Here is a 14,716-nt window from a genome sequence, read left to right on the forward strand (position 1 = left end):
CCCCCCCCATGGTTCTGTTTTTCAAAAACATATTTTATTGATTTTTTTTTTTTTAACAGAGAGGAAGGGAGAGGGATAGAGAGTTAGAAACATCGATCAGCTGCCTCCTGCACACACCCCCCCTACTGGGAATGTGCCCGCAACCAAGGTACATGCCCTTGACTGGAATCGAACCCAAGGCCCTTGAGTCCGCAGGCCGATGCTCTATCCACTGAGCCAAACCGGCTTCCCCCCTCCCCCCATGGTTCTTACAGAGGGTTAGAAGTGGACGGAATCCTTTCTAAGGACCCAGAAGCTTTGTTCTGAATCCTGGCTCTGCTTAAGGACTGTGTGGCTGGGCACACCACTCCTCTTTCCTCGCCTCGGTTTCCTTATCTGTAAAAACGGGGCATTGGAACTTGACCTTCTCCAAGGGCCTTTCCCCGGCCATGATTCCTCACTTCACTGAGGGGGGCGAGGGGCTGAGGGTCCTAGAGACTTCCCAGCTCTTCCTGGTGCCGGGACACGTGGCCTTCCAGGGATGGGAGCGCTCGGGAGGCCAGCGCTGAATTTGAGCATCTGAAGGACAGGGCGGGCTGGTGCAGGGGGGCTGTGCTCAGGGCCAGAACCAGCGCCTCCCTCGTCCAGCTTGGCGGACAGGAGGGAGCTCTGCATACCAGGGGCCAGGATGTGGTTGGGGGGAGACTCGTCCCCCAGGTGAAGCCATTGGGAGCCTGGTGCTGTGCCTGTGAGTGTGCTTCCGGGGCCTGGCCTCTGCCCACGCTTCTATCTGCCTAAGTGGCCAGCAGGCAGGGAGCCGGCTGCGAAAGGAACCAGTGCCTGTGAGGATCCGTCCCCACCCCCGTGTCCCGCCCGGTCCCGGGACTGAGGGCGGCCACTGGCATGGCCCACCAGCCTGCCCAGGTGCTGCACCGGCCCAGGGCCTCCCTTCTGGCTTCCCCACCGCCACTTCCCTTATCCTCCAGAATCCCCGCGTAATAACCGGACGGGATTAATTAGCTGGCTGCCCTCCCAGCTCAGGGCGTCTGGGGGAGGGCCTGGGGGCCATGGAAATAGGGGTGGAGGAGAATGCTAAGTGTGAGGTGAAGGGTCCGGGAAAGGGTTCTGCTTGGAGTGGGGTCCTGGCTTGCACACAGGCTGGGTTTCCAGGCGGGAGGGCAGGTCGCGGGCCTCTGCTAAAGGCCAGTGAGATTAGGAAGCTCCATGTCTAATCTGTCCCTGTCCGTTTAACAAGATTCCAGCTCTGAATCTTGTCTCTCCCTGCCTAGAACCATCGGTTGCGAATGAGGACAAGCCCCCGTCACCGCCTCAGACCCCATTAGGGACCTGCCGGTGACAGGGTGCCCAGGTCCTCGCCTTCTGCTCAGGGTCCTGCACCCGTTTTGCCTGCCAGGCATGGGGGTGAGAGTGGGGTGGGGTTAGGGCCTCAGGTGCAGGAGGACTCTGAGAGGAGGGAGGGGAGCACCTGAAGGGAGGCGAGTTGGAGAGAAGGGAGAGGACCCTGAGAAGTGGGTGAGGAACCGGAGCAGGGGGCAGGGTGCTGAGGAAAGGGGCGCTGTCCTCCGGGGAGATGCTACAATAAGGGGAGGAGCGTTGGGGGAGGGGGAGGAGCTGGAGCTCGATGGCTCCAGGAAGGCGGGGCCTGCGCTTTCACTATATTTGGCCTTTTCCTACTGTCCCATGCTCCTTGACAGGTACCAAACAGTGTAACATTTTTAAAAAGAATACATTTTATTGATTTTGTACAGAGAGGAAGGGAGAGAGATAGAGTTAGAAACATCGATGAGAGAGAGTCATTGATCAGCTGCCTCTTGCACACCCCCTACTGGGGATATGCCCGCAACCAAGGTACATGCCCTTGACCGGAATCGAACCCGGGACCTTTCAGTCCCCAAGCCGATTCTCTATCCGTTGAGCCAAACCGGTTTCGGCGTAACATTTTTTTTTTAATATTTTTTTTATTGATTTCAGAAAGAGAGAGAGAGAGAGAGAAACAAACAAACAAACAAAACACATCAATGATGAGAGAGAGAATCATTGATTGGCTGCCTCCTGCACACCCCAGTAACCCAGATATGTGCCCTGACCAGAATTGAACCATGAGCGTCCATAGGTCAACGCTCAACCACTGAGCCATGCTAACCGGACCAAATAGTGGAGCATTTAAAAGACAGAGCACGTCTTTTTCCCACCACTTCTGAACTCTGAAGAGGCTGGGGTGGATGGGAGAGGGTAAAAGGATCTGGAGAAAGGAGGCCAAAAGAAAGGTGAGCCTGGGGTGGGGGTGGGGGTGTCAACCAAAGGACTTGTATACACGCACATACGCACAACCAATGAACACACACAGTAGAGGGGTGAAGGCATGTGCTGGGGTGGGAGTGGCCAGGGAGAGGTCAAGGGGGGTGGGGGGAGAGACATATATAATACTTTCAACAATAAATAATTTAAAATAAAGCCCTAACCTGTCTGGCTCAGTCGGCCTGTGGACTGAAAGGTCCCAGGTTCGATTCTGGCCAAGGGCATGTACCTGGGTTGCAGGCACATCTCCAGTACGAGGTGTGCAGGAGGCAGCTGATCGCTATTTCTCTCTCATCGATGTTTCTAACTCACTATCCCTCTCCCTTCCTCTCTGTAAAAAAAATCAATATTTTTTTAAAAAAAGAATTTAAATAAAAAAAAAAAAAAAAGTGAGCAGGAGCTGCTCCCGGTTGCGTGGCAACAGCTGTCTTCAAAAGGAAGCTTGGTTGCTAGGAGCTGCAGCTCAGAGAACCACAGACAGCTGGGGCCCCGCCCCCTGCAACAGGACTCCCGAAGCACCGACTCCCAGCAACGCACCGCCCGCTGCGGGGCTCGGCGGAAACGGCACCCCTTTGCCCGAAGTCCGGGCGCGGGCGAAGCCCCCATTGCTCCCCAGCAACCCCCCTCCGAGCAGCTCCTTTCCGAGGTTCCTCATTGGCGGGCGAACCATCCGAGTGACTTCTTTTGTCTCAGAGGCGGCGCCCCGTGTCCTCAGCGCGCGCTCTGATTGGCCCGCGGGACCGTCTATCTCCGGCCGACCCTGCCAGCCTGCTCCTTGCGCGCTGATTGGCCCAGGAGAACGGTCCCTCGGCGGCGAGGGCGGAGCAGGCGGGAGGGCCCGGCCCGGATTGGGCGGTATCAAGACGAGGGGCGGTCCCTACCGGCGGGGCGGTTGGGAGGCGAAGGCAGAGTCTTTTCAGCGCTGAGGACTGGCGCTGAGGAGGCGGCGGTGGCTCCCGGGGCGTTTGAGCGGGCTCACCCGAGCCCGCGGGCCGACGCGGAACCAGGCCCGACCGGCGGGACCGCCCCGGACTCCCCGCGGGGCTTCCTAGCCGCCATGGAGGACGGCGTCTACGGTAGGTCGGCGAGGGGTGGGGCCGGCCGGGGGCGGACGAAGCCCCCTCGCCCCCAGCGATCCGCCGCGAACGCGTCCCCCGGCGCGCGCCCCTCGGAGCTGCTCGGCACCGTCGCCGCCGCCTCGTTTTTTGTTTCTTTGTGGGGCTCGGGATGGGCTTCCGGCGGGGCCCGAGAGCGGGGCGTTCCAGGCCATTGTTTGGGCCGATCCCGCTTCCGGTGGCGGCGGGAGGGGGCGGGATGAGCGGCGGAGGGGCGGCCGCGGCGGAAGCATTCCTCCCGGAGGGGCCGGCGAGCCCAGTGCCTGCTGGGAGCAGGGAGGGGGGCTCCTGGGGGCCGAGGGGTGAGGGAGAGATCTTGGGGCTCCGGCGATCCCACCGAAGACCGCGGCCTCCGATGCCCCGCCCCCCTGCCCCAACACTCACGAGCTGTCATCGGCTTCCCCGGCCATAGTTTTACTTTTCACGGGCCCAGGAGTCCGGGCACCCAGCCCCCCGCCTACATCGCTGAGAATGGAAGGAGGAAGCCAAGGCCTCAGCTCCTTTCCAAGTAAATGAGCCAGCCATGCAGACCTCCAGCCCCCTTCTCCTCCAGACCCGGGTCCCCTTCTCCCCCAGGACTCCAGCCCCTCCTCCCCTGGAGCGAGGAGTCCAGGCCCCCAGCCCCTTCTCCTGCAGAGGCCTGACCCTCACCTTCCTCCTCCCTCTGAACCCAAGGGTCATGCCCACCCCCAGCCCTGTAAAATCCAGATTGCCGGAAAACGGGCTTCCCGTCCCCAGAACTGACCTCCAACCCCTGACCCCCCAGAGCCCCCAGACCTGACCCCGGAGGAGCGGATGGAGCTGGAAAACATCCGGCGGCGGAAGCAGGAGCTGCTGGTGGAGATCCAGCGCCTGCGCGAGGAGCTCAGCGAGGCCATGAGCGAGGTGGAGGGTCTGGAGGCCAATGAGGGCAGGTGAGACCTGGAGTGGGAACTGGGGGGTCACGGGGCCCGGCCAGGGCCAGGGCTGGCTGCCCAGACATTGACCCTCCACCCCCTGCTCTCTGCCTCCGCAGTAAGACCTTGCAGCGGAACCGGAAGATGGCCATGGGCAGGAAGAAGTTCAACATGGACCCCAAGAAGGTGCTTGGGGCCACAGGGCTGGGGGCCGCCTGGCAGGCGTCCTGGCGGGTTCCTGGCACCACCAGGTCCCAGTAGTGTGGTGGTGAAAGGCCTGCTTTAGGGGGACAGGCTTGGTCCCGAACCCGGGATCTCAAGTTCGACCGTCCATTTGTTCCCTGGACATGAACCACGTGCTCCGGCCCACGGACCTTTGCTTGTGCTGTGTCCTCTGCCGGGCGCTCCTCTTTCCCTCCTTGTTCCTATTTCTGGACCCACTTCTGTGCCACCTAGAGTCCCAGGAGGAGCGCACGTCTGGTAGGACACAGAGACAGGGACATGCTCAGGCCCAGTAGCTGTGGACGCTCAGAGGAGGGAGCCTGGGCGTCAGGGAGGACTTCCTGGAGGAGGAGGTACTCAGGTCAGGTTTGAAGGAGTCAGTGTTCACCAGGTGGAGGAAAGGCATTTGTTCAGTCAGTCAGTTTATGCCCATTTCCTCCTGCCTCCCCTGGCCTGCCCGTCAGCTACAGGGCTCGGCACCTAGAGAGTGGTCAGCTCTGCTCGGCCTTCAGGGCGCCCCTAGACATGGCTCCACAGCCCAGAGCGAGGTGGAGCTACAGTGGAGGTCCTCATGGCGTCGGGAGAGCAGAGGAGGCCGGGGTTGGCCCTCGCAGGTTTTTTTTTAATGTATTTTATTGATTTTTTTTTTTTTACAGAGAGGAAGGGGGAGGGAGAGAGAGTTAGAAACATTGATGAGAGAGAAACATCGACCAGCTGCCTCCTGCACACCTCCTACTGGGGATGTGTCTGCAACCAAGGTACATGCCTTTGACCAGAATCAAACCTGGGACCCTTCGGTCTGCAGGCCGACGCTCTATCCACTGAGCCACACCGTTTAGGGCAGCCCTCGCAGTTGTTGAAGGACTGCTGCTCACGGTTTCTCACATTATGCCTCCTGCCCCAAGCAGGGTAGCTTGTTCAGTCCGTCAGCAAACAGCCATTGAGCCCTGTTCCCTGCCAGACGCCGCTCTTGGTGCAGGAGTTAGCCAGGCATCGGCAGAGGGAACCGTAGGTGCCGAGGCTGAGTGCCACACGGTGGGAGGGCTGCTCTTTAAAGGCCCGTGAGAGGCCTGCAATGACACCTGCCCTCCTGGTCAGCGAGGGGTGGGTCTGGGTGCTGAGACTTCTGGGAGGCAGTGGGAGTGGCAGTCAGCATATTAGCCCTGAGACCCGGTCCCCACTCACCAGGGGATCCAGTTCTTGGTGGAGAACGAGCTTCTGCAGAACACACCGGAGGAGATCGCCCGCTTCCTGTACAAGGGCGAGGGCCTGAACAAGACGGCCATCGGGGACTACCTGGGGGAGAGGTGAGACCTCGCCCGCTCCCCTGGCCCTCCCCCAGCCCTCCCTCCAGCCCACTGCAAGCTGCTCTCCTGAGGAGAGACCCTGGTACACGAACCTTCCGGCTGGACCATGACGGGCTGGGCTGACACGGGGCCACGGGGAGTCTGGGCCATCTGGGGAACCTAGGGACTGAGTGAGCATCTCGGGGCGTGGGGACCGTCTGTGGACATCTGGGGAGTGGGGCCGTTTATGCCTGGGACAGGAGAAAAGCCGTAGGAAGGTGTCGTAGGAAGGTGAGAACTGGGCGGACCACGGATGTGCATGGGAGCGTGTGGGCAGCGTGGCAGCACGGGGATCAGCGGTGGATGTTTGTGGAGCCTGGAGACCCCATGGAAGTGTGGGAGCAGGACTCGGGGGTGTATGGGGACAGCCTAGAAGTCTGGGGTACATGAGCCTGGACAGCAGTGCACAGGCACCATCTGTGGGTGTCAGGAAGGCGGGGACTGTCTGAACCCCAAGGTGCAGGAGGCATTCTGGGAAGTCGGGGAAGCCTGGGACCATCGGTGAGCGTCTGAACATCCGAGGTGCACAGGACTCTGGGTGTCTGGGCGCTTCGGGATGGTGTGGATCTCTAGAGTGGGTGGAACTTTCTGGACATCTGAGATGTATGGCGCCTAAGGATGTGAGAACTGATGTCTAGGAACCTTCTGTGTGTGGGGCATGTGGGGACCATCTGTGGACAGCTGAGCTGTGTGGCGACGGGGCATCTGGGATTGCAGGGAACGTGTAGGGGACGTGGGGGTGGGGGTGGGGGTGGGGGCCATCTCTGGACTCTGAGGAGCCTGGGGATCAGCTGAGAGGCGACAGTGGGCGGAGCGCATGTTGGCTGCATTTCTCTGTGCAAAGGGTCAGCCAGCCAGGCTCTTACACAGATGGTCCTCCCAAGAGCCTGCTCTGCGGGCCCTGCCTGGGGTGAGGCCAGCACTGGGCAGAAGTGGTGGCCTCCCAGGGCTGGGTCCGCCCCCACCTCCCCAAACGCCTCTTCTGAAGCCTGTCTGCCCCCCAGGGAAGAGCTGAACCTGGCCGTGCTGCACGCCTTCGTGGACCTGCACGAGTTCACCGACCTCAACCTGGTGCAGGCGCTCAGGTGAGGGCACCGCTGGCAGGCAGGAGTGGACCTGTCAGCCACCGCCTCTACAAGCGATGACGCTGCTCAGAACTAAAATAGGAACAAAAATGCGGGACTTGGTTGCTGCACGCAACACAAAAGCCCGTGGGGCCTTCAGGCGCAGCTGGTTCCAGGTGTTCAGATGGTATCAGAAGGTCAGCGCTATCTCTGGGTTGTGCTCGCCACCGTGCCGGCATTGCTCACTGCGGGCCCCGCTCCCACGTGATAAGCCTCTGCCACCCCCCAGGCCTCGCTAGCCAGCTTAGGAGAAAGAGGACGGTCCTTCAGTCCTCCAAAAGGCCCAGAGTCACTGCTCATTGGTCCGATTGGGTCACGTGTCCATACCCGGAACAGCTGCTGAGGCCACAGGTTTGGGGGACTGGGCGCAGGAATGGGGTCCCCGTCCTGACAGCCGCCCCTGACCCCTCTCTGCCGCAGGCAGTTTCTGTGGAGCTTCCGCCTCCCCGGGGAGGCCCAGAAGATCGACCGGATGATGGAAGCATTCGCCCAGCGATACTGCCTGTGTAACCCCGGGGTCTTCCAGTCCACAGGTGGGCGCCCGCCCTGGGGCGGGAGAGGCGGGGCCGGCCGGGCGGGAGGCGTGGGGCGCTCACCGTGTCCTCACCCTGACCGCCCAGACACCTGCTACGTGCTGTCCTTCGCCGTGATCATGCTCAACACCAGCCTGCACAACCCCAACGTCCGCGACAAGCCGGGCCTGGAGCGCTTCGTGGCCATGAACCGGGGCATCAACGAGGGCGGGGACCTGCCCGAGGAGCTGCTCAGGGTCAGGCCCCTGCCCCCCCAGCCCCGGCCCCCAGCCCGCCCCGCGGCTCTCCGGGGCCTGAGCCTTCCACCTGGGGTTCCGCCCTCCCACCGTTTCCACCATTCCTTCCCACCATTCCTTCTCTCCCCGCCGCCTCTGCTTCTCTTCCCTGCCTCTGTCTCCGGCCCTCTGACTTCCAGGGTCTTTGTCTTCCTCATCCTCCATCTGTGTCTGTTTCTGTCTTTAAGAACTCAGCGGATCTTAACGGTGTCTGTCTTCTCCATCTTTTCTGTCTTGCTTCCTTTCTCTCCTCCCCAGGGCTCCCTCCACTCCTCCGCCTTCCTTTTCTCCCCGGGCCCCCCCTCCTCCCTCCTTCTCTCCCTCCATGGCTGCCCCCCCACCCCAGCCAAGTAGCCCGGAGGGTCCCGGGGCCTGGCCTCGCTGACTGGCTCTCGCCCTCAGAACCTCTACGACAGCATTCGGAATGAGCCCTTCAAGATCCCGGAGGACGACGGCAACGACCTGACCCACACCTTCTTCAACCCGGACCGGGAGGGCTGGCTGCTGAAGCTGGGTACGTCCCCGGCCCCGCGGCCGCCTGTGCGGAGGCCAGCGCCTGGCTCCCGTCCCGGCTTCCACACGGCCTCGCGGCCTGTTTGCACGCCTGCGTCATGAGGCTGAAGACAGCAGGCCTGCATGCTGGCCCAGGTGCAGGCCCCGCCTAGGGCCCCGCAGACATTGTGGGGGAAGCGGAGGGCTCGGGCACAGGGCACTGCCAGGCTGCGCGGGTGCATGGAGTCCCTGACCGGGACGGGAGGGGGTGGTGCCAGCAAATGGGGTCAGTTAGCGGGGTCACCCTGGTGCCTCTGCCTGAGGATTGGTGCTTCTCGGCCCAGCGCCCAGGCGTCACCGGGGAGCTGTCACGTGGTAAAAGCTCCCAGGCGGCCCTAATGCGGAGCCGAGGTTGGCGCTGGTTCGCCGCCGGGCCCGGTAATGAGGTGCCATGGGAGTGTGTGCCGCGGCTTTTTAATGGCGAAGCCGGGACTGGCTGCGCGGGGAGGCAGACTGACGGCGTCCCAGGCCGGTGTGCACAGTGAGCCGGGAGCGGGGGCCCCAGGACGCTTCCGGCCCAGCGCCAGGCGGGCAGCCCTGCCTCCCGGGTACGTGCCCGAGCCCAGGCGGCCTCTGCAGCCCCAGAGGCAGGCCTGCCCGGGGCAGACGGCCTGGTGCACGTGGAACACAAATCCCGTCCTCCAGCCAGCGTGCCGGTGCGCGGCTCCGGGGATTCTGGCTCCGCAGTGCAGGTGTCCGAGGGCAGCGTCACCACGACGCCCGCTCCCGAGCCCGCCCTCAGCAGGCGTCCTGCCCGCTGCCCCGATGCGGAGTGAGGCTCGGTCACCCTCCAGCAGCTCAGGGCGAGGTGGCCTGGGACCCAGATCTCCCGAGTGCCTCTCTGCTTCGTGGTCATTAGGAAAAGGCGCCTCTTAAAGCCCTGACGTGCAGGCGCGGGGGCTGGCGGTTAACGAGAGCCATTACACTGCTGCCGCTTAGTCCCTCCGGCCCCAGGACCCAGGCAGGGCCTCTCGATGCAGGAAGGTGGCTGCAAGGGCCAGAGGTGGTGCTGAGGTGGCCCGGGCGGCAGTGCTGGACCTGAGTCCCCGCGCCACGTGGGGCCAAGGCCGGGCCTCTGTCTGCTCCCCGGGGGGGACCTCCAGGCACAGGCGGGTTCATGGCGGCTGCGGAGGGCCCGGCCTAGGACGTGTGCCGGTGGACTGGGCCTGGCACTGACCGAAGGGGGCTCGTGGCTGCCTCCTGGGCTCAGGGCACTCGCCTCCCGGGCGGGAGAGGGCCTGGCTCGGCCTCCCTCATGTGGATGTAACTGGTTTTCTTCCCTTTTTCTCCCTCCCTCCCTCCCTGCGTCTCTCTTCGCTGTTTCTCTCTGTCCTACCCCCTGCGCATCCCTGCCCTCGCCCCCCCTCTTTCTGTTGCCTGTGGCTCTTGGGGGCACCCCCCTCTCTGCCTTGCCTTCTCGCCTGGTCCTGCCTGCTTTCTCGCTGTCTGCCCCAGGAGGTAGGTACACGGCGTCCTCGATCCCCAACACCAGGAGAGGGGGCTGGGGGCTCCGACACCTGGGCCGGGGCCGACCAACAGGCTTAGGAAGTGTACAGCCCTCCGGGGGTGGGCCAGCTCCCGGGGCCCCCACACGCCTGTTCCCCCCCCCCCCCCACGCTTGTCTGTCTTTCCCACGCACTGCTTTGTCCCCGGCCCCGACAGCCCGCGCCCCGCGCTTGCTCTGCCTCTCACCCCGCCCCCTCCCAGAGGCCCTGACCCTGTGCTGAGCCCGGGCCCCCTCCCGCCCCTTCCCTTGCAGGGGGCCGGGTGAAGACATGGAAGCGGCGCTGGTTTATCCTCACGGACAACTGCCTCTACTACTTTGAGTACACCACGGTGAGCACGGCGCCGGCCGCCCTGCGTCCGGGAGGGGGGCTGGGGGCGGACTGGGGGGTCTGAGTCCTGTCCCCCTGCTCTTTCAGGACAAGGAGCCCCGAGGAATCATCCCCCTGGAGAATCTGAGCATCCGGGAGGTGGACGACCCCCGGAAACCAGTAAGACCCTCTGGGCCCCTTCCTGCCCCCGCGGTGCTCCTCCGCCTCCGGCCGGCTCTCACCCACCCCCTCCTCTCTGGTGTCTCCCCAGAACTGCTTCGAGCTTTACATCCCCAACAACAAGGGGCAGCTCATCAAAGCCTGCAAGACGGAGGCAGATGGCCGGGTGGTGGAGGGGAACCACATGGTGTACCGGATCTCGGCCCCCACGCAGGAGGAGAAGGATGAGTGGATCAAGTCCATCCAGTGAGTCTGGGCTCCGGGCCCTGGGGGGCGGGGGCGGGACCAGACCCCCGGCCTCACCCTGGCTCTCCCCTCCGCAGGGCAGCTGTGAGCGTGGACCCCTTCTACGAGATGCTGGCCGCCCGGAAGAAGCGGATTTCCGTCAAGAAGAAGCAGGAGCAGCCCTGACCCTGTCCCCCACTCCGTTATTTATTACTGCGCCGCCCGCCCGGGTGGCCGGACCCCTGGGACGGGGTGTGGATGCTGGTTCCCGTGTGGAAACGTACCACCTCTGGTTCCTCTCCTTATTTGTAATTAATGCACTGTTGGTAATATTAATTATTGAACTGCTCGCGGCCTGCTGACCTCTCATTTCTCGGGGTGATCGCGAGGCAGCCGGGCAGCCCCGTCCGGGGCCGGGAGCTGGGCTCTGTCCGTGGAGCGAAGGGTGCTGTCCGAGAGGGTGACCCTGGGGCCTCGGGTGGCTCAGTTCTGGTGGTGACGGGGGCGGTTGGTGTAGCCGGAGTCGTGTTACTTTAGAATGCCACGGGGACGCAGGTATCCGGGCGAGTTGGCACCCACCCAGATGCCACTGGGCAGCCCGAGCCCGTGGTGCTGGCCCCGTAGCAGCTTGTGGCCTCTGAGGGTGACCGCTAACAGCTGATGGGTGGGAGCTGGGCTGTGCTTTGAGGGCCAACCAGAGAGCTGGAAGGGCTAGGAGGGGACGTGGGGGGGTCTGGGGGGAGTCCTGAGAGGAGGAGGAGGAGGAGGAAGGCCCAGGTTGGACCAGCAGGTGGGGGAGCCCTTGCTCAGCGCTCACCAGAGCTGCTGGTGCGGGAAGAGGCCGGCCCAGGGGGTGGTGCCAAGAGGCAGGAATGCGGTAGGCGGACTGGTTTCTCCGCTGGATTAACCTCTTGAGGACATTTCACACCGAGCAGAACAGTGACCCCGTGTTTCTGTCACATCCCTCTCCTGGGACTCACAGCCCAGAGTGGAAGGAGGGTGAGGGCGCCCCCGAGAGCCAGGTCCGGGCCTGGCCACCTTTCCCTCCGGCTCAGGGCACGCATGGTGTCCCCTTGGAGCAAAGGGGTGGTTGGCAAAGTGGGAGACCCCGTGTCACTCTCCTGGACTAAGGTTGCCCGCGGGTGCAGTTCTCCCGCACCCCCTGGAAGTTGAACCCCTAATTGATGCTCCTGGTGGGGTGGTCACAGGCCTCTGCCAGCGAGCAGGGCCCCTATGTGCAATAGCAGTCAGTCACCCTCCGAGGTGGCGCCAGAAGGGACCACAACTCCTGGAAAGCTATGCTGCTCAGCTTGCCCCTCTGCCGGGGGAGTCATTCCCGAGGTCTCCTGGGAGTTGTAGTTTCTCCAGACAATGCTGTCAGCTTGGCCTTAGCCTGGTGCGCAGCCAGGATGGGAAAAGAGGCCTGACTGCTTCAACCCCCAGGGGCTGATAGGGAGGGGATTTTCCGACTCCTCCCCAAAAGTTCCACGGAAATGGAGTCATCAAGCCAAGAAGGTTCTGGTAAATGGGATCCTTGGGTAAATAAAGGGTCTCGTCACCGTCTCTCTCCTCCACGGAAGCCACTGAGCATGTGCAGAGGCAGGGAAATGCTGGTGTGTTGGAGTCACTGACAGCAGCCCAGCCTGCCTGCCTGGTGGTGATGGTGGGGGAGGGTGACAGGAAGTGAGGGGGGCGCCTTGGCCGGTTTTCTCAGTGGTTAGAGCATCAGCCTGAAGACGGAAGGGTTGCAGGTTCCATTCAGGCCAAAGGCACGTCCCTCAGTGGCAGGCTCAAGGTCTCCCCCCTCCCCCCTCCCCCCGGGGTTGGGGCATACCAATTGATAAGTCTCTCTCATCAATGTTTCTGACCTTCCACTTTCTGAACATTGATGGGAAAATACCTTCGGGTAAGGACTCACAGGAGAGAGAAGAGAGAGAATGGAGGGGATGCCTGGGCCTGATCTTTCGGGCCCAGCACTTGGAATGTGTTCTCAGTGTGGAGGCCATCCAAGGAGTGATGTGATGCATTTGGGTGGAGGCTGTAGGCAGGGCCCGGGCCTGAACGGCTGGCCGGTGGGCGGGCGGGAGGGAGGGAGGCTGAGCAGTCAGCCAGGGGTGAGGGTGTGGCTGCAGAGGCGGGACAGTGGCCAGGGGAGTGGTTTGGGAAGAAGAGCCAGTAGGACTTGCTGAGGGCTGGGGCAGCCTGGATTCCGGCTGGAGTATCTGGTGAAGGGCACTGCCATTGAGGAGAGGATGGAAGAGGGACTGTTCATTGTAGGAAACCAGCGGCTCTGTGTTAGCCAACCGAAGCTGCATTGTCGGTGGATCATCCGGTGTGACTCCCGTCATCTCAGCATTGCCCTTCAACGCCCCCCTCCCCCCCACCTCAGTCTCAACAAGGACCAAGAATTCCAGCTTCCAGCTCCCTCCTCTCCCAGGACCCCCAAGTCCCCACTCCCTTGTTATGGGTGACCCTCCCAAACCCATTTGTCGACGCCCTAGCCCCCAGGATCTCAGAGTGTGACCGTATTTGAAAATAGCGTCATTGCGGATAAAATTAGGGAAGATGAGGTCACTAACATGGGCCAAGGAACCTCGAAGACCGCCAGCAAGACCCAGAAGCCGGGAGAGAGGCCGGGGCGGGTCCTCCCTCGGCCTCAGAACCCTCAGAACGAGCCAGGCCTGCTGGCGCTTTGATCTTGGACTTGTAGCCTCCAGCACGGACAATAAAAAAATGTGTGTGATTTAAGCCCCCCGATTTGTGGTCCTTCGTTAAAGGAGGCCCAGCACACCGACGCACCCCTCCTCCCTCAGGCCCCGCCTGGCTTGGTCCATGCGGCTCCCGGCCCCGGCAGGCATGTCCCGAGGTCAGTTCAAGCACCTCCAGGTGTACAGGTGGCAGAAGTGGGGAGAGGCACCCACACAGCCCTCTCTCCCTCCCTCCATCCCTCAGACTCACGTGTGGCCCTCAGGCCCTCAGAGTCCACAGCATCCTAGCTAAGTCTCTTCTCCTGGCCCCTTCCCTCCTCTATAATCCACAAGTATGCAAATGAATCCATTACCAAGGGGATGGGGAACAGGTTGAAACCAGATCAGAGCTAAAAAAAATAAAAATAAATAAATAAAAAAAATAGATCCTGTCAGAAAGAGAGATGGAAGCACAATCAGTCCAGAGTCAGGAGGAACCAAGAGGCAAAACATGGAGACAATAGCACAAGGCAGGAAGACATAATGGAGCCAGGAAGGCCATAGGGAACAGAATTAGAGATAGTGGCCCCAGCCGGTCTGGCTCAGAGGACAGAGCGTCGGCCTGTGGACGGAAGGGTCCCAGGTTCCATTCCAGTAAGGCCCGTGCCCGGGTTGGGGGTTTGATCCCCACCTATGGGTCTTGCAGGAGGCAGCCGATCCATGATTCTCACCATTGATGTTTCTCTCTCTCCCTTCCTCTCTGAAATCAATAATATATATATATATATATTTTTTTTTAAATATCTTTTTTATTGATTTTCTACAGAGAGGAAGGGAGAGGGATAGAAAGCCAGAAACATCGATGAGAGAGAAACATGGACCAGCTGCCTCCTGCACACCCCATACCGGGGATGTGCCTGCAACCAAGGTACATGCCCCCTGACCAGAATTGAACCTGGGACCTTTCAGTCCACAGGCCGATGCTCTATCCACTGAGCCAAACCGGTTTCGGCAATAAAAAAAATATATATTTAAAAAAAATAGATACTGTGAACTCAAAGAAATCGTAGTAGAGTTAGATGAGAAAAGAGGTCGAGGGACAGACACAGCTGGAGAGATGGGAAGGTCCCACGGCAGATGGCGGCCAGAACGGGGGCCGGTGAGACACGGGGCTGAGAGGGAGGGAACCGGAGGGTGAAGTCCCCGTGGAGAGATGCAGTCAGAGGAAAGCAAGAGGTGAGAATGCCAGGGAGGTCACGCGCAGAAACGGGCAAACAGAGGCAGGGCCAGGCAGGGCCATTCTGAAGGGGGTGGGAGGTGGCTGGTCGGTATGGGTTGCTGGCAGGCAACTCCTGGGTTCCCCTCACCCCAGGCCTGGCCCTGGGACAGCTTCTGGCCATCCCCCCGACCTTCCCTAACCCTCACCAGGGCCTCCTGGCCGCTTGGAAG

The 14,716-nt window shown here is 61.8% G+C and overlaps 1 protein-coding gene across 1 annotated transcript; it reads left to right on the forward strand.

The window, feature by feature from the left end:
- The first annotated feature begins 3,147 nt into the window (after positions 1-3,147).
- Positions 3,148-10,929, forward strand: CYTH2 (cytohesin 2). The gene is made up of 12 exons (XM_084906131.1): positions 3,148-3,374; positions 4,180-4,327; positions 4,429-4,495; positions 5,720-5,838; positions 6,882-6,962; positions 7,422-7,534; positions 7,622-7,770; positions 8,212-8,323; positions 10,121-10,197; positions 10,284-10,355; positions 10,447-10,601; positions 10,679-10,929. Exons 1-12 carry the CDS (start codon positions 3,356-3,358, stop codon positions 10,764-10,766), a joined length of 1,200 nt encoding a protein of 399 aa, XP_084762257.1. The 5' UTR covers positions 3,148-3,355; the 3' UTR covers positions 10,767-10,929.
- Positions 10,930-14,716: the final 3,787 nt, after the last annotated feature.

This window comes from Pipistrellus hanaki (genome assembly GCF_964339955.1).
Source record: "Pipistrellus hanaki genome assembly, chromosome: 15".
Classification (NCBI taxonomy): Eukaryota; Metazoa; Chordata; class Mammalia; order Chiroptera; family Vespertilionidae; genus Pipistrellus; species Pipistrellus hanaki.